Source organism: Elgaria multicarinata, chromosome 19 (assembly GCF_023053635.1).
Source record: "Elgaria multicarinata webbii isolate HBS135686 ecotype San Diego chromosome 19, rElgMul1.1.pri, whole genome shotgun sequence".
Lineage (NCBI taxonomy): Eukaryota > Metazoa > Chordata > Lepidosauria > Squamata > Anguidae > Elgaria > Elgaria multicarinata.
This window is the reverse complement of record NC_086189.1, coordinates 6,578,816-6,603,504: the sequence shown is the minus strand read 5'-3', so window position 1 is coordinate 6,603,504 and position 24,689 is coordinate 6,578,816. Positions and strand designations below refer to the sequence as shown.

Below are 24,689 nucleotides of genomic sequence, written 5' to 3'. Positions count from 1 at the left end.
AGACCGAGGGTCCATCTAGTCCAGCACTCTGTTCCCACAGTGGCCAACCAGCTGTTGACCAAGGACCCACAAGCACAACATGGTGCAACAGCACCTTCCCACCCATGTTTCCCAACAACTGGTGCACACAGGCTTACTGCCTCTGGTACTGGAGGTAGCACATAGCCATCAAGACAAGTAGCCATTCCTCCAGGAATTTATCCAACCCACTTTTAAAGCCATCCCAAATGCTATAAGACAAGCTGTGTACAGCTGTGATGGGATTGTAGACAGCACGGTGCACTGCCTGCCTGGCATGAAGGTGCAGATATCACGTACCGTGCCATCTAGATAGTGAGATAGCATCTGCCCGCAACAGCAGGATGGCTTCAGGCATAAGAACATAAGAAGAGCCCTGCTGGATCAGACCAAGGTCCACCTAGTCCAGCACTCTGTTCACACAGGGGCCAACCAGCTGTCGACCAGGGGCCAATAAGCAGGACACGGTGCAACAGCACCCTCCCACCCATGTTTCTCAGCAATTGGTGCACACAGGCTTACTGCCTCTGATACTGGGGGAACACTAGTAGCCATTGATAGCCGTCTCATCCAGGAGAAATCCCCTACTTAATAACAGCTAAGAACCATCAATCATCCAAATAAAACACAGCCCCAAAGAAAGGCAATTGGTCTTCAGGGCCTTCTTCTAGGCGTGCAAAGGATGGGGTGGTTCAAACATTCGAAAGGTGTGGGGCCACTGCAGAAAAGGCCCTCCCCCTTGTACTCACCCACTTAAATGTTCACAAAGGTGAGCAAGTGAGAAGGGCCTTTGTCTCAGGTATTAAAGTGCGGGCAGGCTGACATGGTTGAAGGCAGTGCTTTAAGTAACTTGGGCCCCCAAAATGTACAGCCTTAAAGGGTAAAAAAAAAAAAGCACTTTAAATTGGGCTCAGAAACACACTGACAACCAATACGGCAGGTGCGATGTAAGTGCCGTAGGTATTTGGAAAAAGTCTGGCTGGTCCAGAGGCTTCATTCTCCTGCTACCCACAAGGACCAGTTTTCATTTCAGTGGTGGGCAAGTCCGAAGGCAAAAGGGGACAGGGCCAAAGGCAAAATCGGCACATCCAAAATTACAAAAAATACCAACCTATTTTAGCTTAAGGTTCTTCCTGCCATTAAGTCATAAGAGAGCCATTTCAGGCCTTTGGAAAGAACCACACAAATGCCAGGTCACCGCTAAGCAATTGGTAGGTGTGGGAAAGGGGACGGGGCCAGGAGAAAGGGGGCAGGACCATCTGGGGAAACCTGGAAGCCATATTGGGACCTCAGGAGACCCAGGCCTGAGGGTCTGCACCCCCATTTTAGAATCTCTCAATTCCTGCTTTTCATATTATTATTTTAAGTTCCCATTTCTACCGTTTTTTAAAGTCCTCACACCTATAATTAAAAGGTAAAACCTTCAGGAAAATTCATACCCATTTTCATATGCACTTTCGCCGAAAATACTCATTTTGGTACGTGTTTTTTTTTTAAATGGAGAACTGCATAGCAAAATTGGGAGAGATGTAAATAAAGAAAGCTCACAAGCATTTCAGTTCACATACTGGTTTTGGAAGGGCTAATTAAATAAGTTTGCATTGAAATACAAACCGAACTAATTTCTACACCGCCGCTTTCTGTCTCTGACTGAACCCGAGCCCATCCCACTCATAGGCTCAGATCCTAAGACTCCTACTTGACACCTCAGAGTCCCTGGACAAGTAGTTTAACTGAAGCAACGATTCTTTCAGCCCTATTTGGATAACAACGACAATGACGACCCTTTTCTCTCCAGTGTCTGATGGCAGCCATCCATCCCTGCAGGTCCTAGAGCGAGGCTTGGAAGCGTTTTTTTTTCCCACCATGGTCCTCATAATTCAAACCCTGTTTTGCGTTTGCCTTTAGAGGTCATTGCTGGCCAGATGGAAAATATTAAGGAAAACGGATTGCAACTAAATCAATCGGCTGCAGAACGCTGCCAAGAAGCCCACCCCACCCCCAGGCTAACTACAAGCAGATTTGCAGGCAGGGCCTGCTCTATTACAATTGGGGATCTGGCACATCCTTTGCCCTGCCTAACAGCGGGAGGGCAAGGGGCCAGCTGAGAGTGGCTACTGTGCCAAACAGACTGTGCAGGTCTTGCTGCTTGAATGCTTCAGCAGAAAGAGGAGAATCGATGGGCTCCTTCTGTAAACAACCCCCTATCCTTTCGGCTGCGGGAGAATTAAAAAAAAAAGCAGCATAACTTAATCCCAGGGTAAAAAGTACAGTTGCCTCAAGCAAGTCACCCCCCCCCCACCCCATCCCTACTTTCCAAGAAGACTGAAGGAAAAGATAAATGCCTGCTGGTGACCACTTTAAAACTCCTACCAAGAAAGAAAAGGGGTGGCAGGGAGAAGAGATGCAGCCATTTAACAAGCCCAGACCAAACTGAAGCCGACGTAACTTAGCCGAATTGTCAAAAGGGTTGGTTGGAAGCCCCAGGGCTCGGCTACCACTAGCCCAACAACTAGCTTAGAGTTGATCACTTTCATAAATGCAAAATCCTACCATGGGAAGCTTCCAATCAAACTCTCCCTGTGCACACACAGCGGGCATCTATCTGAGCGGCCGGGGAGAAAGAGAAAGGGCTCCCCGTGTTCACGCGGATTCCAGCAAGATGATTAACACGACATCCTTTCCAAAGTTTAGCTGAGCCGGGTTACCATGGCATCTTCCTGGTGTGCCTTGTGTTTCCTTAGTTCCCAGGCCAGCTTGTAGAGCGTTCAAGCCCTGTTACATAAGGAAGGGCTGATGGGTAGCCGGGTCAACCTCCTGCGTGCAGTTAGGCAATGCTCCAGGCTCAGGCTGGCAAGCTAGAGCCACGCAGAGCTTCCCGTGGACAACAGGAAGGAAGACTGCTAGGAATGAACTCCAAGAGCAGCTTTGGGAGGCTTGGTGAGCAAAACGGATCTAGGATGCTCTGCTGCCTTCCCGTTGAAGCAAACCAGGAAAGGGGTATGTTGGGTTTTGGTGCTCAGAGCGATGCATAGCACCCAAACCAAGCGCTGCTACGTACCTGTAACAAGCAGGGGGCTCTCACAATTCACACCCCCTGGAAAACAGCAAGGGTGCTAGGACAGGCTTCATTCCCTAGCAGTAAGGACTTTCCATCTGGGCACCAAAGGGAAAAGAGAGATCTTCGCTCTCAAAGCAAAAGTTTGAGCAGGTCTCTCCTTCAACCAGGCTCTACTCCAAAGGAAGTGAAGCAGGTGGCTACCAGGAGGAGGGCCTTCTCTGCTGTGGCACCCTGGCTGCGGAATGAGCTCCCTAAGGAGGTTTGCCTGGCATCTACACTATACTCTTTTAGATGCCAGGTGAAGACCTTTTTATTTTCTCAGCATTTTAACAGTCTATCAACTTAGTTTTAACTTTGCTGTTTTAAATTTGTATTTTAAATCTGTATTAATTTCTGCATTGCTGCTCAATTCTATCCTGGTTGTGTTTTTATATTGCATTTTTTATTATGTTTTTATACGGTTTGTTTCATATTTTGAATGGTTTCCATGGTTTTAATTTTTGTAAACCGCCCAGAGAGCTTTGGCTATTGGGCAGTATAAAAAAAAATGCTATAAATAAATAAATAATTCTCAACAGGCTGCATGCCCCTCTTTTCCTGAGCCGCTGGGCCTCTATCCTCCTGTGTACCCCCACTACTAGACAAGAGAGCTGCTAGAACCCTGGTCTGAGCTACCAGGTTTCCTTACCGTGCTGCCCATGTGTGCAACTGCAGCGGCTGGGACCAGGGAGCTGGCATTCAAGCCTAAGAGGCAACGCATGCCCTGCCTTTTGGCCTCTAGGCCCTTGAGGCTTAGAGTAGGACTGAGGAACCTACGGCCCTACAGCTGTTATACAAGAAAGATGGGAGTGGTCAGAGAAGATGGGTCCAACAACGTTGGGACGCCGACAGCTCCCATCAGTAGCTTAGGGCCATGCTTCATACCACAAGACCACATATCTCTAGGACGGCAGGATAGGTGTACACCAGCGTGCCCCATGATTTGTGTATGGGCTGCTTCCCCTTTTCATCTATTCCGGGGAAGCTAAACAAGCAAGATATATTTATTTATTTTGCACCATCAATTTCTACGGTGGTTTTTGAAGTAGAGGATGACACGCCTCTGCAGGAGACAGCAATGCTAGTGTGGTACAGATTCAAGTCCTCACCCAACCATGACGCGCTCTGGGTACCTTGGCCCACCCAGTCCTTGTCTCTCGGCTAATCAATCTCTCAGAATTCTTTTTTAAAAAATGGCGGATGGAAGCCATGTTAGAGGCCACTCCAAGCTTCTTGGAAGAAACACGGAATGAAAATGTTCTTGTGGTAATATTAGTAACAACAACAGAGGAAGGGGAAGGGGAAATTGGGAAGTGGGTAACCTTGCGGGGGCGGGGGCGGGATAGCCTACAAACTGTCCCTCACAATGGGCATTCCTTCAAGAGGAACCGAGGGTTTTATATTCACAAGGGCTACATTCTGCATGTAAATTATAACACTTTGGTTTTACTTAGATAGCTTTTGGATACTGAGTTTTAGATTATAGCTTCGTGAGCTGCCTTGACAGCCTATCTGGGCCAAATTGGAAGGATGAAAATCCAAATGAATAATAATGGATAAGTCAGATAAATTCCTGGAGGAGAAGGCTAGCAATGGCTACTAGCCCTGATGGTTATGTACTACCTCCAGTATCCGAGGCAGTAAGCCTGTATGCACCAGTTTCTGGGGAACATGGGTGGGAGCGTGCTGTTGCACCACATCCTGCTTTGTTGGTCCCTGGTTGACAGCTGGTTGGCCACTGTGTGAACAGAGTGCTGGACTAGATGGACCCTTGGTCTGATTCAGCAGGGCACTTCTGATGTTATAATAATAACAATAACAACAACACCAGTTGTAGCTTGGCCTTTGGAATATGCATTTAGTGCCAGGAAAAGGTCCCTAACCTGTTGAATTCTCTCCTTTCTCAAGCTTAAACGTCTTTCTTTTGCCCATTTGCTAACCCGATAAACATTAGCAGCTCTCACTTGGCTGCACACCCCTCATTTGATCTGCAGCAAACGACTTGGACACCCAGGAGAGAGAAGGGAGGAGGGATCAGTGCACTGAACTGAATGCACAATCAAACATTCCCCTCTTTTGCAAACGAGCCTCATTCCAGCACAGTGCCACTGGTGGACCTTAAACACAGTGTATTGGAGCGACACAAGTTCCATCCACGCTGCAGAAGACATTGGGATGTCACCTTTGTGTAGAACCCCCAAGAACCACAAGTTTTGCAGAACCCATTCATTAAGAGCTGCCTTCCTCTCAATTTGCATGCGCTTGGCTAGATCTTTACTAAAGTCTCAGAATATTTGTGCTTCCTCTATAAATCCCAAAATTATCTCAATTTTGTCATATTAAAATCTTCATAATCTCTACAACCCTGTAAGGTAGGCTAATACAGTTATCCACAGTTGAGGCTGAGAGAATAATGAATGACTTGCCTAGGTCATTTAGGTTGGAATCCAATGCATGTTTAGACGGGGGGGGGGGGAGTCCCACAACTTCCAGCATTTCCCACCCAGCATGCTGGGAGGTGAAGAACCTTTTTTTCGATCTAAACATGCATAGGACTGTGCCCTTAGTTAGTTCATGCCAGAGATGAAGTTTGATTTGGGTGGGCAGTTTCCAAAGTCCAGTGTTTTAGCTAAATTGCTACACTAGTGCTCAAAATCCCATTCCTGGCCAGGAGGAAGCACTACCTTGACTGGGGTATATGATAGTGTGAACATAAACAGAAGAAAAGGAGTGCAGGCAGAGGGGGTGGATTTATGGTGTGTAGATGCCACCTTATAATAAAAGGTACTCAGGACAGCTCACATAATAGAACAGCTTAACAACAATAATTATAATAAAGATTTAAAAGGCCGCATAATAATAAACATCCAAAATACTTGGTGGAAGAGAAATGTCTTCGCTTGGCACCAAAAAGATAATGGTTGTAGGCACCAGGAGAACCTCTTTAAGGAGATATTTAAATAGGGGAGATGTTTAAAAGTATATTTAAAACAGGGGTGCACAACCTTTTTGGCACTGAGGGCTATATCCAGTGTAGGCAGGGGGCCTGGGTCTCACACACATATGCCATCCCAGTGATCCTGCAGCAAGATTGCTGGAGAGGGAAGGAGGCTGCAGGGTTTCCCCATCTAGGGAGAAAGGAGGATTCCCCTTTCCTAGCAAGGGAAATCCCTCTCTCTTTGATCACGGATTGGAGATAACGGCAGGATTTCTCTTGCTATGGGGCAGAGTACCTACGGTTCTGTGGGTCATACCTGGAATGGCTGAGGGCCACAAGCAACCTGCAAGTGGTGGACCTTTGATTTAAAAGGTAAACATGGAGGAATTTGCTCTATTGCCACATGAAGCATCACTCTACCTAAACACAAGGCAGTGAACCAGGCATTGCATTTTCCAGAGTAATACAGTAGAGAATAAACGAAACCACACGTTTGTCTTCAAGTTTGGTTGTTGAAAAGTAAAGTGATAAAGCACTACTCAGGATTTGTGACTGATAAATTTAGGAGATTGGATTAACCAGGCCTGATTGTATTTAATTAGGGCGACCCTATGAAAAGGAGGACAGGGCTCCTGTATCTTTAACAGTTGCATAGAAAAGGGAATTTCAGCAGGTATCATTTGTATATATGGAGAACTGGGTGAAATTCCCTCTTCATCACAGCAGTTAAAGTGCAGGAGCTATACTAGAGTGACCAGATTTAAAAGAGGACAGGGCTCCTGCAGCTTTAACTGCTCTGATGAAGAGGGCATTTCACCAGGTTCTCCATCTATACAAATGACACCTGCTGAAATTCCCTTTTCAATACAACTGTTAAAGATACAGGAGCCCTGTCCTCCTTTTCATAGGGTCACCCTAATTTCATGCAACAATCGCTTCAGCTGTTTTTTTCTCCCAATAGGCCACAATAAGCCACCACTACAAGCAAACCCCAGTGGTATCTTCTGGTTGAGTTATTTTGCCAAATGCATTTGGCTGAAAATAAGATATTGTTTTTTAGTAAAGGATTCTGGGAGTCATCCTTCAGTTGGCAACTTCACCACCGGCCGCTACAGAAAGGATTGTGAGGAGACGGATAAGAGCCCACTGCTATTTCAAGGGAAGAGCAAAAGACTGCAACACCACCGAGATGACTTCAGCAATAGATGCAACCAAAATGCAATGAGTAAGCCTGATGAAAGAAATTCTTCACAGTCTGCTCCAACGTCCACATAACTTCTGGGGTATGTGCATCTCTGCACAAACTATTTCCCCCCTGGGGCAGCACTGATTCAGGCTGCATTGGGTCCAGGTAACATCACTGATGTTACTTCATTTAGAGAGAGATATTTTTTTCCTGCCCTGTATCTTGCCAAGACCAGACAGCATCCTGTGAAAGCTTGTGAACTATCCATGCTGACACAAAGCTGGAAAGCATAAAGCAAGGTAAGGCGAAAGCGGGAAACAAAATAAGGCGCCCAAGGGCTTGAAGAGCATCTGTAGGAGCCCAATGGCCTGAGATACCGTTCCAGTTCTGGACGCGATCTATTCAATGGCAGCATCTCTAAATAAAACCCGACTTTACTGGAGCCTGCCACAGGAAGCCTTTGGTAGCAGCGCTATTAAAACGAATGCAGTGGCTTATATCCTACTTGGAACACAAACTAGGAACTTTCTTACTTCTCAGCCTCCCAATTTATTTATTTTTGGGTGGGGGGAGCACATGAACAGAGGGGGAACCAGGGACAAAGGTGTTGCAGGTCGCCAGTAGTCTTCTGCGCCCTCGACAATTAAAAACATCTGTGACACAACTCAAAGAAAAGAGGACAGTCTTAAAAGGCTCAAAAGTTTGAGCAGGGTTCCTTCCCCACAACCCCTGTCTGGTCTTGGAACTAAGGAATATTGCAATACTGGCGAGTTGCATTTCTTCTGTGTTTACACACACACTCACACACTATGGTCCCCGAAAGCTGTTTGTTCCCCTGTGCCTCGGTGCCCAGCCAGTTGGCAAGCCTGAGCCAGGAAGCTGTCAATTCCTATCGTGTTTGGGCCATGGAGTCCTATTAAAATAGCCTTGCCGGTGAAGGGCAGTCCACTGTTTCCAAAGCATGGGAAAAACAGAGCTCTGCTTTCCTTGCTTTTGAGCTGGCAACTTGCACTGACTGGGGGTTTTCAAGGAGCTATGAATGAGCCAAACAAAGGAGTTCTGTGGCTAGTTTCTGGCTGAAATCCATGTCAACAGTTCTGAAGGTCACAGGTCATACTAACTAACATTTATTCCCAGCAGAACCTGCTCCAAGTACAAGCTGTAAGAAGTACAAATTCGGAATTTTCCCCCTGTAATCCCTCTAGATATTCCTGATCCTTCCACATGTTTCTGCTCAATTAAAAAGAACTCTCCGTTTGCCCTCAGAACCGAGAGCTCCCTCCCCAAGATAAATGGACGAAAGGTGGGGGATCAAGAAGGAGATACGGGATCACAGTGCATCACGCCAAAACACTTCAGAAACCCAGTCCAGGCAGTTCAGTTGTCTTCCATCTGCTAGGCACTATTCAGCAGACCTGTTCTTTTTAAATCCAGAATTATACTAAACTCAGCCAGCTGAGAACTTTGCAGTCCCATACATTGCATTTACGATGGGCATATAATTTCCATTCCAAGTTCAAGAGGCCAGACCACCATTTCAATTTTAAAAATGGCTCTCAAGGAATTCTAGAACTAAGCATTAGGCTTTGTAATGCTTTCAGCGGTCTCAGCTCAAACCACTGCTTCTGTTCCGAACCTCCATCAGGTTATCATTTCAGCTAGAGCTCATCAAGACTCAGATCTGGAACACATGAAATAGCACTAAAAAAGTACTTCTGAGAATATGAGGAGTGCATTCTCTTCCATCAGTTACTGCACCCTGCTCTCATGTATCTCAGGTAAAGGGGCAGAGGTCTCAGGTCAAAGGAAACAGACTTGAACCCCCAATACCGGTCATTCTTCAATTTCACTTTGGTCCAAAATGCATTTTGTGCTGTTCGTTCTAATTTTGTAACACACTAGTAACAGATTTAAAACAGGTTCTGTGAAAAATATGCAAGCAAGAGCCCACTTTTCAGCTAGGATAACGTCCAATTTATAGTCCGTTCCTTCAAGTGTATGAAATCCATCAATTTGCCTCTACTTCCAGAATCTTGATCAACTAATTTTTAGTTGTGTGAATAAAGATACAACTTTGCAGGAGCAAGCCCATAAAATTCTTCCTAGAACCAAAAAATTCTGCAGTAATAAACCAGCTGCTCCCAATGGTCCATCACAACAATATTCATAATAGAACATTTCTGGTTCAGATGCTAATTTCACCCCAGTGTCTTGGAAGATAATTCCTGCTCTTAAATACCTTATTATTATTATTACTATGATTTTATTAGATTGTAAGCCTATGCGGCAGGGTCTTGCGATTTACTGCTTTACTCTGTACAGCACCATGTACATTGGTGGTGCTATATAAATAAATAAATAAATAAATAAATAAATAAATAAATAAATAATAATAATAATGCTAATTTCACCCCAGAGTCTTGGAAGATAATTCCTGCTCTTAAATACCTTCACAATCCATCACAAGTAGAAGAAATCTACATGCGGATGGCAGCAAGGACAATTTTGCCATAAATCAACTGGCAATGCATTGTTAAATGGTTGCCAGTATTAACGTGCTGTTTGATTAGGATGTGGAAGATCCAGATTCCACTTCCCACTCACCTGCTGGCCATAAAGCCCAGTAGGTGGCCTTGGGCAATACAATGGCTCAGTTCAGACAACACATTTCTCAACAGAACTCCACGGTGTCGTTATTACACCACCGCTGAGAAATGTGTTGTCTGGAGGGAAAACTCCAAGCAACGGTGGAGTTGTGGGTTTTTTTAGAAAACACTCCACCCTGAATACCCACGCTGTGCAGAGGAGAGTTCCTGCACAACCGTTGTACTGCATCTTGTGTGGAGGGCTCCGTGGAGTTTTCAGTGACTTTTCTCACTGGCTATAGAGTTCCCTGGCAAGAGCTGCAAAAGGAACGAGTGCCGCTTTAGGAGAGCCGCTGGGATTGTTTTTTTGCAGCAATGGCTGATGGGATGCCATTGGGAGGACTGGGGGAGGAGAGAGGGCAGAAGAACTGTCAATCAAATGTCGCAATGGATTTCACTCAACTCCATGGGCGCCCACAGTCACACAATGGTGGAGTTAAAACATGTTGTGTGGAGAGTACCCCCTAAAAACTCCACTGCTGAGTGGAGTTTTCACACTGTGCAGAGAAAATTGTTGTGTGAACTGAGCCAACGTGTTTAACCTACCTCACAGGGCTGTTGTGTGGGAGGATAAATGAGCTGAGAATTGTTAACACTTCATACTCTGAAAAATGACTGAGATTCCTTTCGCTAACAGCATCTGCAGAAGTTATTTGGAGGCACATGTAAGAGATCCCATTCTACTTGTGTGTTTCTTCATTTCATCCCCAAACTACCTGGGCCCTTTCGCATTGGTTTTGCAATTGGGGTGTGTGTGATCAGTGCTGAAGACAATGTACAAAATTACATGGAGCCATCAATACAGATGGGTCAGCTGATGGGAGAAAATGCAGTTGATAATTCTACATATACCCATCTCATTTATATTAAAATCTCTCAGCAGTTCAAAATATCAAAACACAATATTTAAAACACAGCATTAAAAACACTTCCAACTATAGTAAAACTATATATATGAAGGAGTAGTAAAATGGAATGCATAATTAATTTACTTACAGCCCAGGAAAAGCTGGGTGAACAAGTGTGTTCAGAAGGCATTTATGATATGTCACACTTTCTGCCTCCCATACTGTACAAGGGAGGCTTTTCGAAAGGGTGGGTGCCGCTACAGAGAAGGCCCACCCTCATGGTACTCCGACGACATTTCGCTAGTTTTGGAATGACCTCCTCTGCAGATCCTAAGGATCACCTGGGTATGTATAAGGGAAGTTGTTCAGCTAGGTATCCTAGTTTCAAGTTGTTTAGGGCTTTATATGACAATTACATAACCTTGTGTGTCACTTGTCAGCTAATAGGCAGGTAATACATATAAATGTGTGTGCAGAAGCACGTGTGTATTGGAGAATATGTTGTTATGGAGGGAGAAGAGCTAGAATTATATAAAAGTACAGAATCAAATCATATATCACTGCCAGTACCGCAAATAAGATTTATAACATGAAATAAGAGATGTTAGCATGTGTTAAACAGAAAATAATACTTTGCCATCCTTAGAGAGAGAGATGTAATAATTTCTCTTTTTATAAAACAAGATCAGAGAACGCTTAGGGGGTTTTTCTTAAGTAAAAAAAAAATGGAGCGGGTTCACAAACAAGCTACATCTATTCTCCTCCATCCCCCAAGATAAACCAGGCCCGTGGGGGCATATTTGGTGCCACGTTTTTCTGGCTAGTTATTGCAAACAAATAAGACTCCGTTAAAAATGCTGGGCTGAATAAATGGGCTGTGGAATAATTCAGAGCACACGCACAGAACTCCGAGAAGTTGACTTCAGAGGCAGTCACTCAGAAACAGCATGGATTAAAACCCATAAATTATCCCTTGAACTTTGAATTGGTTAACAAATATTCCTTTTGCATCGAGAACAGCAACAGATTTTAAATCAAACCTTGATGGCTCAGAGGGCATTTTCTGCAACTGGTGAATAAAACTGAGAAATGTCCTCTTCCTTTCCCTCTGCTCCCACCCCCACCTCACTCAGATTTAAAATTCTGCTTTGCTCATTTCTCACCCATTCCAATTTTTTTTAAAAAAACAAAAAACACAGACTTCCTTTGATTTCCCTGCACAGATCAAGCAAATACAAATCCCAGGCCAAGATTACAACGTATCTATAATCTCAAATACCTATTTTGAAAAGCGTACATCCTTTAATTTATTGTATCTTTTCAAAATCTGTATAGATATTTAAATATAGCGCTCGGATGCCCTTTTTGGCTTTATGCCTCAAAACATTTCAGAGCTGTGTATTTCACAAACACATCCCTTCAAGGAGGAATAATCAAAACAAAACAGCAGTAGTTTGAAGTTCACTTGTTAGGCTCTTCTTCTGTTTAACAAACGATTTTCCCTACTGTTATCAATGACCGATCAGTGCTTTGCCGCAAATAGTGGAAATATTTCCAAAGATAAAAGAAAGACTCAGCACATTGGGGGGTGGGGGGTGGCAGGAGGGGAGGGGGTTTCGTTATATAGATTGCAAGAAACCTTCAAGGAAGTCTCAGTCCGCGGAAAATATTGTTTATATCCTCAGCTAGGAGATTGTTCCACCTTCACAAATTACAGTTGTCAGGGCTGGATTTGAAATGAAAGAAGGATGAACAAATTAATCCAACCAAATGTGAGCGAGAAGCAACCTCGCCCCCACCCCCATTTCAGACAATACTGCTTTCGTGTGTGATGGTAAAGAGAAGTTTATTATGGCGCATGGCCAATACAAAGCAATTTATCCATCTAGCAATAAAAAGTTTCTTCTTCAGCAAACTGAAACGCCACAGTTCCCGCATGTACTCAACAAGCCGGCCTGACACACCGATTGCACATGAGAGGGGGTTCCTACTTTTTTGCCTGCCAGATCTAGGGAGGTATTAGATTGTAAGCCTATGCGGCAGGGTCTTGCTATTTACTGTGTAATCTGTACAGCACCATGTACATTGATGGTGCTATATAAATAAATAATAATAATAATAATGATGATGTGAACCAAAAGCTCTTATTCAGCCCTGTTCTTCATTGCTGGAAAACCAGTTAGAGGTCCCAGAATGAACATTTCAGGCTCCTGCAACCTTTCCACCCTGCTTGCAACCTTCTGTCTAACAAGGCACCCCTTTCCCCAGATGTTCACTCCTTAGGAGCGCAAACACACACCACAGACCAGCTCCCAGAGCCCATGACATACGCAACACCCTTCCTACTGTGAAGGACTGATCAACACTTTGCCAGAGCCAAGCTGATCGGACATCACCTGCTGCACTTTCAGCACAGGTTATAAGAGACCTATTCTTCTGGTAGGGAACAGGAAAGACAAGATTTCCATACAAAAGCAACAGGGCAAAAAGGTTTTATTATTATTTGCTTTCACAGGGTGCAGGGTAGCAACCAACACTTGCCATGTTTATGAGCCTTCTAACTCGCCTTGTAGGTCAAAAGCACAACTATGTTGTACAGGAGCTTTATTCCCACCCCCAAACACCTCCAAGGAAGGGAACTGCTTGCGTCTGGAACTTATTCAAAAGCTTGGTGAACCACAGAAGCCACTTTTTTGAACACCGTTTCTCCCAGTTCCCACATCATCTGCTAACAGTAAATACAAACATGCCAAACATAAAATAAAATATGGGGCAAGTAACAAGGGATGTGTATTTCCCAGAAAGCTGGAGACAGAATGCTGGGCAAAATGGACTTTTGGTCAGACCAAGCAAAACAGCTATGGAAGGAGAAGACGGACATTTTCCAGCCTTCCCCAAGAGATAAAATGGGAGCAAACTGGGGTAAAGGACACAGAGACGCAAGTAGGAAGGAATATAGCTTCTTGTGCAGTTAAAAAATAAATGGCACCACCATTCACAAAACATATAGCGTCATTTTCAGTATGTTTACAATGTGACTTACAATCTAAGTGCCACAATGAAAAACAAGGGAAGATTAATAAATGTGGTAATTTGTGATAAAGGGGGTACATTAGTACAGGTAACGCAATAAAAAATGTGAGGATTTTCCTTTGTAAAATATCCTGTACAGGAGCGTTCACAAGAAGGAACTGTGGAATTTCTGTTGAAATCCTCATAATTCTGACTTTAAGAGTGTCAAGTTAAGTATGTTTGCTTAAATGTATATTCCTTTGAAGGACCACGAAAACATTATATAATCTGACAAAAAGCACACTGCAGGTTTTTAGAAAGCAGTATTTCATGCAGCTCAGCGCTTCAAATCACAGAAGACAAGAAGAATATGAAGAACACGTTACACGTTTTGCGCTCTTTTGCACCCTCTACTGATAGAAAAGCAGAGCAAACAACCTCCCTAAACCTATAATAAGCATGTCAGTGATCCATGCATGAGATTTAAGCAAGTCACAGAATGAGTTTCAAGAAGCAGTCCTTGAGAAAAAGATGACCTGTGGATTGACAAATACTATTGGTGCATTTAATTATTTAAAAATAACAAAGAGACTTGTGGCATTTTAAAAACTAACAAATCTATCATGGCGTATGCTTTCGTGAATTGTAGTGGGCTGCACCTTTCATGGTAGTCCATGAAAGCTTGTGCCATAACAAATTTTTTAGCCTTTAAAGTGCAACAATATTTTTGGTTTTTGCTGCAACAGCCTAACATGGTTGACCATCCAGAATTTAATGATTTAGCCACAGTTACAAATGATTTGAATTGATCCCCAGGATCAACTGAGAGAAACGTTCCACCAATTCTTTCTAGACAGCAAATATGAGTGAGTATGCCTTAAGGCACTTTCTTAGTGAATCTTAGAGGAGGTTTGGTGGGGGGTGGGTGGTTTTTTTTTGGAATTCCCTTCCCTTAGAAGCTCAGCATAACCCTGCCCATTTGGAAGACATCAATTCATAAGAACATAAGAAGAGCCCTGCTGGATCAGACCGAGGGTCCATCTAGTCCAGCACTCTGTTCACCCAGTGGCCAACCAGCTGTCGACCAGGGACCACCAAAGCAGGACATGGTGCAACAGCACCCTCCCACCCATGTTCCCCAGCAACTGGTGCACACAGGTTTACTGCCTTGGATACTGGAGGTAGCACACAACCATCAGGGCTAATAGCCATTGATAGCCTTCTCCTCCAGGAATGTATTCAACCCCCCTTTTAAAGCCATTCAAATTGGTGGCCATCACTACATCTTGTGGTAGTGAATTCCATAATTTTACTATTCACTGGGTGAAGAAGTTCTTCCTTTTATTTGTCCTGAATCTCCCACTAATCAGCTTCATGGGATGACTCTGTTGAGTTCTAGTATTTTAAGAGAGGGATAAAAATGTCTCCCTATCCACATTTTCCATACCAGGAATCATTTTGTACAGATCTATGAGGTCTCCCCTTCAGCCTCCTTTTTTCCAAGCTAAACAATCCCAGCTGTTGCAACCTTTGCTCATAGGGGAGATGCTCCAGCCCCTCATCCTTTTCGTTGCCCTTTTCTGCACTTTTTCCAGCTCTATAATACCTTTCTTTAGGTGTGGTGACCAGAACTGTATCTTTTTTTTAGGTGTGGAAATAGTCACATGTTCAGCAACGCTGCAGAAATGAGCCATTCTGGTCCTTTGTAAAAGGTGCATCTTCTAAGCTAGTTAAGTACCTTCTGAGCAACTTGGGAGACCTACTCCACCAAACGGGAGCCTCAGCACATCAGCTCTTCCTGCTGTAGCAATGATGCTGGAATAATACAGCTACATCAGCAGGGTGTGAACGGAATGGTGACCGAACACTTTCATTAAGCAGAGGCAGTTCTACTATGGGGGTAAGTGGGGCAGTGCAACATGTGCACCTGCTGAATGCCACACATTATCTTCTCCTGTCTTGCTCTGGCAGTCTCAACAGAATGTTCAACGTCTGCTCTGTCCTCGCCTTACCAGCGCCAGTAGACACCAGTTGCTACTGTCTGGAACGGTTTGTTCATGTGAAGGTTGCTGGAGTAGAACCAGCCCCCCGTCCTTCCCTGGCTGCGTCTCTGGAATACCCTCACATAACTCCATTAAACGTAAAACTCCATGTGGCCAAAAAGCAGGAACTGGACTCCAGTAAAATGAAGCAAGCCTGAATGGTATTGAGTGGCTGGCAGGATTTGCCTTTCTTCGCGGCCTTGTGACATGCTTGAGAATGATACTCCAGCAATGCTGACTCCCAAGGAAAACCTCTCCGGTTCCATTCAAAGCTCCTTCACAAACTTACCTACACAAAGAATTGTACAAGGCTAGTTTATGGCAGGTGAAAACAGCAGCAAATACCACTAGCCTCGCGTCCAGTTCATCGCAGGGAAAAGGCGATGACTCTCCCATCAACTTAGAAACCACCGAGCCAAAATTGTATAATACAGTTAGCAGGAGAGAAGAGCCCTGGAGTGCAAGAAGATTTCTGGCACACAAGGTCTCCAGAAGTGCAGTGACTTCCCAAGGAACAGATAGGAAAGCGATTGTCTCAACAGCTGGAAAGTGTTAATTAAAAGCAACAGAAGCAGCATGTCAACATTGCTTCCCAGAGCGAGAAGGCAGCAGCAGGAGGGGGCGCATTCTGACTTACCTTAAGATACAGAAGCAGGTCTTGGCCCCTGATGATAAGCGGCAGAATCCAAACCTCTGCTTGCTGTCAATGTCTGTGAGCACAAAAGTGAAGTTCTGGCCAACTTGGCCAACTGTGAGGCTGGAAGTGGGGAGAACAAAGGAATCTATTAACGGGCTTTTCACTTCAACCACGCCGAGTATCTAAACAGAGTTAAGTCACTGAACCAGCAGTCTTTCCTCTCGCAACGCAGTTTCATTTAGAAGTTTATACTCGGGATACACAAGACAAAGTTGGGCAGACAAATGACTCATCCCCCTTGATTAGGTCCAATTCACTCCATCACGACAAACTATCCCAGCCCCAAACTTTTAAATGCAATTATCACTTTTAGTGCAGATTTTACAAACCTGGCATTGAACTAGAAGCACAAACCCTCGTGTTTGTTGCATAATAAACATCCTCTCACCAAAGGGAAGTTATGTTTTTATGACTCAAGAAGACTTCCATGATTCACACCCATTCAAATAAATAGTAACTGTGTATGTAATGACCACAAGCAGTGCTGTTGCTGTTATGGGATTGTGCTATCAATGTGTACAGCGCTTTACAGAGTGCAAGAGGATAAAGGGGCTTACAATCTAAGAATCAACACAAGGGAGACAACGAAAGAAGGGAGAGGAAGTGGAGACAGGTGTAAAGGGGGTGGGTGGAGTGGTTATTTCAGTCACATGTACTTACACTTAGTTACAAGGTGTAACAAAATGACCCTGGACAACCCTCTGTCAGGGATGCTTTAGGGGGGATTCCTGCATCGAGCAGGGGGTTGGACTCGATGGACTTATAGGGTCCTTCCAACTCTACTATTCTATGATTCTATGACCCCCTGTCATAGATATGCTGACACCCAGGTATCAACCATGTGTCACCTCTGCCCAAATGAGTTTTTAATATCCTGCCTTGCTGCCAAAAAAATGGGAGTCTGTGAAAGGGTCTTTTCCATAACCAATACGCATCTGAGACTGCTGGGGAGGGGGGGGCTTCCATGACCTTTCTAGGTCCTAGGAAATTAACCATGGAGAAATAGCACAAGTATTGAGGTGACTGTTAGGGAGCCAAGTATCCTTCTAAAACACTGTTAAGTCATCACCGGGATATCAAAATGAGTTTGAGGGAAAGAAGAAGTTGGTTCAGTTCAGTAAATATCTGAAGATGCTTGAGGAAAAATATAGGGGTAAGAACATAGGAAGATGCCTTAGACTGAGTCAGACCCTGGGTCCATTGAGCCAAATATTGTCAGCACTGACTGGTAGCAGTGGCTCTCCAGGGTTTCAGGAAGGATTCCTTCTGAACCCCACCCCGATGGTCCAGAGATTGAACCCAAAATTGGGAACCCCCCCCCCAATTTTTTAAAAAAATCTCTCAATCGTAAGACTTTTGATCAATTAATTGGATCAAATCAATCCAATATTTTAAAGTATATTTAAATGCAAGTATTTATAAAAACTGGATAGCAGCCACAATTTCCAAAGAGGTATTTCCCCTTCTCTCAAAGACAGGAGGGAAAGCCCCTTCCTAAAGACGCTATGAGATATGTGTCCATCATCTATAAACAAAACATGCTTTTTGCTTCAAAACCCAGAAATTTTCTTATAATGAATTTCTGTTCTTTGAGATACCCAAAGAGCATTCCTTCACCTTGGGATAGTGCCTTTCTCTGGATCAGATACACAGGGTTCAAACTCTTCCAATACCTCTCGGGCTGGGGGAAGACACCACCTTGCCCTGCAAGATCGGAATGGAAGAGCTACCCTATTTCTTCAATTCTAAGATGCACTTTTCCCCCCATATAAACATCTCTAAAAACGGGGTGCGTCTTAGAATCGTGGGTGCGTCTTAGGTTCCCCCCCCCCCCCCGTTGGTGGTACTGAAATTAGTGTGCGTCTTACAATCGAAGAAATAAGGTAAGTGCTGTCGCTGTAACCCCACTCCATTCCTTGCCTCACTGCATCTGCTGACACCAGTACTAGCGCTTGTGAAAATGACAAAGAATAAATGTAATACAGTTAACATTAACAGGATGGGGGTGGGACATTCCTGGGAGGGTCTCTTTAACCCTCAGACTGATTCAGGAAGTAGAGGCAGGTGGGATACCCTACAGGAGTCCCGGAGAACAGAAAATTTACGGTAAGGAAATTTCCATTTTTTCCCTGAGATTCCTAGAGGGCATTCCTTCACCTCAGGATTTGACAGAACAGCATCCTTTTAGGGCGGGCTTCCCAGAATCAGCACGCTATTAAACTATGCCTTTCTGCAGAACCCACCTGCCAAATGCTGCACCTGCAGAAGAAAAAGAGCCGATTTTGTCATGTTTAGCTAATGTGTGCACTGAAGCCCACGTGGCTGCTCTGCAAGTATCGTCTATGGGAGGAAATTCCCCCCAAAGGCAGCTGCTGCTGCCCCCTTAATGGGCAATCACTGATCCTCCCAGAAGGCAGCTTCTCTGTGGTCAAATAGGAGTGGGCTATGCATTCCTTCAGCCATCTGGAGATGGTGGCATTGGTAAGTTTGTTCCCTACAGACGTCCCAGGAACATCTACAAATGGGGGTAAGGTATCGCCCAAACACCATATCTGCATCAGCCAGTTCCTTTCAACTATTAGTCGAAAAAGCTCTTGTTCTGCAGAATAAGTCCCTAAGACAGGAGGTCTATTCTGTCGGAAATTCTCTAGCGATCCCGAACTGACGTGTTTATCAGGTCCTAACACCTCAGCCAGTGCAGAGCAATTAGGATCACCTCTGCTTTTGTGCTCTGGATTTTTTTTTTCAACATCTGGGATAACGGGTATCTGTGGAAAGGCATAAAGCAGTCCTCTTGGCCACCTTTTCTCTAAGGCATTTACGGACCATAAATGCCTTATGATGTCAACCTTGACATGAACTGTGGCGCTTGCATGTTCACCTGGCCTGCAAAGAGGTCCAGAACTGGGTGTCCAAACACACAGGTTATTTGTTCGAACACCTGCAGACGTGAAATGCTCATTCGGATCCCTGTATCAATAGTCTGCTGGCCAATCCATCATGGGGTTGACTATTCCTGCCAAGCATTCTGCCTTGATCACTGAAGATGTGTTTCCGCTCATCTTAGTATTCAGGCTCCTGTGAGATGTGGGAGTCTGAGGATGCTCTCCTAGTTCGGGATCTACAAGCCCTTCTCTGTTTGTGCGTGGGTCTGCCCCAGAGCCATACTTGTTCCTTTTTCTTCTTTCTTTCATACTTTTTTTAAGAAGGGGCAGGAAGATCTAGACTGGTGGCTGGAGAATTTTGTCCCCTCAGAGCCCATTTTACCTCTTGAGATATCAAGCCTTTCATCCATTGCAGGAAGTGCAGAAGGCCATCTCTTGGGAGAAACCAAGAATACCACAGTTTGGGTCACCATCCTTGTTTTCTTCCATTGAAGTGGAGACCGTTGAAGCTGTAGATGAGTTTCCTACTCCAGTGTCCCTTGAAGCTTCCTCCAAAAAATAACCCTGCCGTATGTGTTGGGAGGTAGCTGGGGGAGGCGGGGGGGAGGGAGGGAGGGAGAGGCTGAACTTTTCATTGTTTCTAATGAAAAATGAAAGTAACAACTGGACTCTTTGGAGCTCCAACCAGACCCAACCGCTTTGCAAACTAGACAGGGCCAGTGATTCTGTACAGGGGCAAAGCACCCTCTCTTCCTGGAGAGGCACTGGAAGAGTTTGAAACCCGCCTATCTGATCTCAAGATGAAGGAATGCCCTATGTGAGAGACATAAAAACTATTAATTTAAATTTGTCTAGGAATAAAACAAACATATATGACTTACTAAGGCTGTAATCTTATGCCCATCAAATTACTTACTTTTGAATAAATCTATATAAATCCTTCCTTTTAATAGCTTGATCTAAACAATGAATTGACTAAACACTGCAGTCTTACTAAATATGGTTTAGGGTTTCTGCTAAAGACTCGTTAAATGGTATTTTTCACCAAACAAGACAGACAAATGAAGCCAGTATTGGGGATGTGAAGCAAAGTTTCTTTTCCAGGTGATGGATGTGCAGAGCAACTCAAACATGTTTGTAATCTACTCTACGGGGGACCCCCATCATTATTTCCATCTCAAAAACAACTGATCCCAAGTTTACCAAACTACTATGTGTTCCAGTGGCATTAATTTAAAGGGGGGAATATTATATAGGACTACGGGGGGGACGGGACCCTCTAACATCAAAAAGCACCGCCCTTTATTTAAATCATGCCTGCATATCAAAATTCTCAAGAGGACACCTGCAAGGGGTGCTATAGCAGCAAAACAGCTTTTCAGTGTGGCTCTCCTGTCAGTACAATTACCCTGAAGCACCAGTCCCTCCAATCACCACCACCAAGTGTTCTTGATAACAAGGTTCATATCTGGGATTTCCCCCAAAGTCATGATAATGTTACACTCTGCACTGAGGTGCTCATTTGCCTCTCCTAGAAGAGCACAAACAATACAACAATGTTGGTTAGCAATGCTTGGACTCCTCCTACCTTGCAAAGGAGCTCACCTCTATGGGTGCAAACTCCTCAAATGCTATAATAAAAAAAGAATACAGTTCTTCTGGCTAGGAACTGAAGCAGAGCAAGAAAGGCAGCAGAAGTTAAAGGCAGGGTATAAAGCCTCCTTTCCTAACACTATAATTAGTAAAGGATATTACTGCTAGCAGCTTGATACCTCTCTCATAAATAACAGCTTGCTTTATACCATGTGTGAAACCTATTACTTAAAGCATGAATTTCCAGAGTGGGGTGCAGGAGGAGAAATGCATAACGTGCATTTTAATTTCTTTACGCTTTGCCAGGTTTTTGTGAATGTCACATCACACACAGGGAAATTGTAGGTTTGAATTACCCCTGGGAGATCCTGAGCTTACTCCTACGGAGCAATCAGGTTCAACTCAGAGACAATGCACCAGTAAAGAGAACTGGGTCATTCTTCAAACAGGTTAAAGGTTAACACCACTTAGCATGTGTAGAGCGCTTTCAGCGTTCAAACCACTTTACTTTCATTATCTTGTTATCCTTACCACAACTCTAAGGTAGGTCAGGAGTATTTTTCCCCCATACTGCAGAAAAGGGCCTGAGGCTGAGAGAGTGCAGCTCACCTAAGGCCACCTCTCTGGTTTGTGCCTTAGGATGGGATTTGAACCAACAGCTATTACACTATAGCAGCTTTTTTTTTTTTTTTTGGCTGCCTGAGGTCCCTCTAAGGATCCATTCACATAGCTGTCTTCCTTGTGGTATGCTGCTGATTCTCCAATGCCACAACCTGGGTATTCTTTTTGTCCATTAAGAGGGCTACTCACCATGGGCTCCAATTTCTCAATCTACCTCCTGAAGGTCTGCAATAGGATGACCTGGATTTCCATCGGAACATCCACGTGCCAAAAGGTAATGCAGGCCAAAACAAACAACAGGGAATCTCACCCAAGCCTATGAATTCATAGGATGGTATTGTGCTACTCCTTCTCCTCACCTGAGCTCCCTAACTGTAGAATTACCGCAGTCATGAGCTTAAGTCTAAAGAGATATTGTAAGAACAAGTATTGCAAAGCATTTGTATGAATTGTCTGGATCAGCTATTTCTGCTGTACAGCTGCTCTCTGTCTGAGACTAGGTTGTGAAGATTTGGGGTAGGTGGGGAGCAATGTGGCTGGCAGGGAGACAGTCCTACCCCTCTCCAATCCCCAATTCTCTCTAACTCCCCTAGTAAACCTACTATGAAATCTGGATTCATCATTACTTGTAACATGATCAGGAACCGATGACGTTTCCTTGCCAAAGTTCTCCCAAGGAAGGAACCTACTCCGTGAATTGCCAAGACAAAAGGAAGGAGCATTTTCTCCAGATGGGAAAAGGCAAGCAGAAGGAATAGAATTCAGAAGTAATGCTACAGCCTATGAGCTAGAAGAGAGTGAGCAAAGAGGGATCCCTCACTAAGGGCCAAGAGAAAGACAGAGAGCAATATTTCCAGTTGCAGACCTAAGTCTAGGAAACTCCAAAAGACCTTCTTAGATCAGTTTATCTGAGGATGCAAGGTTACTATGGTGATTCAATGCTTAATTTTAATGAGACGGTTAGAGGATGTGAGACAAATACCTTGCTGGTTCACAATTAGAGCCATGGCGCGTCTTTTCCGACAAAGAGAAAAACGTGGTTTTTATTAAATTACTGAAGCAGTAGGGTTAGAGGAGACTCAGGTCCCCATTTTATGGTTCGTGACAATGTTATAACCAAAAATAGAACCAGACTCCGATCACTGCTCTTTCACTGAGTTCACTCAACAGGGAAGGGAAAAGGAGCAATGGAAAGGAAGCATCTCACACAGCACAGCTTCCTTTTTCCACAAGCAAGATGTTCCAGTTCAGGAATCACTGAGGACTGGAAGCAGGAGCAGCTTGGATACACTTCAAGATGGTGCTGGCAACTAGGGCCACAGTACCAACATTGCTAATAGAATTCTAGAATAAAGCAAACATTGGACAGGACCAGAATCTTTCCTGCTGGTGAGACAATTGGGTCTAAGGCAACGGAACTATTAATTGTCCTGCTGCCTGCAAAGTAGGAATGGGCGAACATGCAGCATTCGAACTTATTGATGTTCTTCAAAGCTTGTTTCACCTCAATTGCATTCCAGAACAAAAAGCATCTTTTGTTGTTGTTCTATGGGAAAAGGAGGCGAATTTCCCCCCATCAAAAATGCGCATTTCTCCCATGAGCTAAAGCGTGAAGAGTTTGGGGGTGTTTTGTGCAAGCGTGCATAAATGCTCGTTTTTTGAAGTGCACATTTGCACTTCAGGAAATTTTGAACATTTCTCAGGAGCTGAGCTCTTGCTCATGTTCACATTTGGAGCTGCGAGCAGGACACGTTCGTATGATCTGCGAACAGGAACAAAATTCTTGTACAACTCTACAAGCTTAGGGACAGATTCCACGAGTACAAATGACCTCTTGGTTCCCACCACTGCCTCCATCTCACTACTGTGGCCAGCATCTCGTTGAATGTCTTATATCGACTGCACACTGGTTTAAGCGACCTGCTCTGGGTTGATTCCCAACCCAAATAAGCTGTGAAAGGCTGGAAGAATCCTCTCCAAAGCAGGAAAACCAAGTCCACAAAAGCTTCAAGGCAGCCATCACCCCCCACTACCTTCTTCTTCTCCACATATGGGCATTCTGTGACAGCCCCTTTGCCTGGCTACCACTGTCAGAGAACGATAACTGGTGACAGCGAAGAGATTTAGTATATACGCCCCCAGTTCCTTGCCTCGTTAATAAACATGGCATTCGTGCAGCACTCAGCCATTCCGTTTTGTGAATGATGGAACAGCTGCAAGATAGCAGGGACTCCAGCTGGGTCACCCCAAAAGAGAGGGACAGCAGGAACACAGCAAACTACTAACCAACAAGAATTATGGGAAGCTCCGAGTGAGCCAAGAGAAGACACTGCAAGGCAGGCAGAGAAAGAGAGGAGAAGCCTTATTTCCCCTCCCAGCACACAGATGATGCTTGCTTAATTCACCAAAGCTATTTCTGGATATTGCCTGCTAGAACCACAGTGTTATATCCAAGTCCGAAATTTTAAAAGTAGCCACACGTTGAAAAAAATCATGAAACTGAAAGAGGGAAGGGAAAGAGCCAGCTAAGCTAGACCAAGCCAAGGACAGCACTGTCCTCTGCTGCCCAGCCCTTGACCACATCCCAAAGTCCATCTCAGCTTGCACCAAAAACGTAGAGCAGCTTCCCTTCGGAAAGGTACCTGCTGGAAGTAATTACCTTCACTGGAACTATATACGTGGGGCTGTTCACTTCTCAACTGCATTATAAATGGAGAGGGGGTAGAAATAGGCCGCAGGAAATGGATTTGCACAGGAGAGACAATGAATGTAGCTGATACCTCACTAGGCTCTTTCCTGCCTCTAAATGTGTGTGATTATTCTTAAGGAGGGAATTGCAAAAAAAAGCGGTGACCAAAAGGTGTAGTCAGACTTTCTAATCCTAGCAAAGCTATGAACATCTGTGCAGCTTTTGCACACTTTTCTTCCACTATTGTCACTTCATTTAAAAAGTTGTACAGGTTCACAGGCACAGAGAATACAGTGAAATATTTTTGTGAACCGCCCAGATAATTTTTGTGAACCGCCCAGAGAGCTTCGGCTATTGGGCGGTATAGAAATGTAATAAATAATAATAATAATAATAATAATAATAATAATAATAA

The 24,689-nt window shown here is 44.3% G+C and overlaps 1 protein-coding gene across 4 annotated transcripts in view; it reads right to left on the bottom strand.

The window, feature by feature from the left end:
- The window catches only part of DENND1A (DENN domain containing 1A), a 297,718-nt gene that overhangs the window by 171,233 nt on the left and 101,796 nt on the right, over positions 1-24,689 (bottom strand). For all 4 annotated transcript variants that reach the window (XM_063144890.1, XM_063144892.1, XM_063144891.1 and 1 more), the window contains exon 5: positions 16,427-16,546. In XM_063144890.1, coding sequence (XP_063000960.1) covers positions 16,427-16,546 — 120 coding nt within the window. The remainder of the gene's footprint in view (positions 1-16,426; positions 16,547-24,689) is intronic.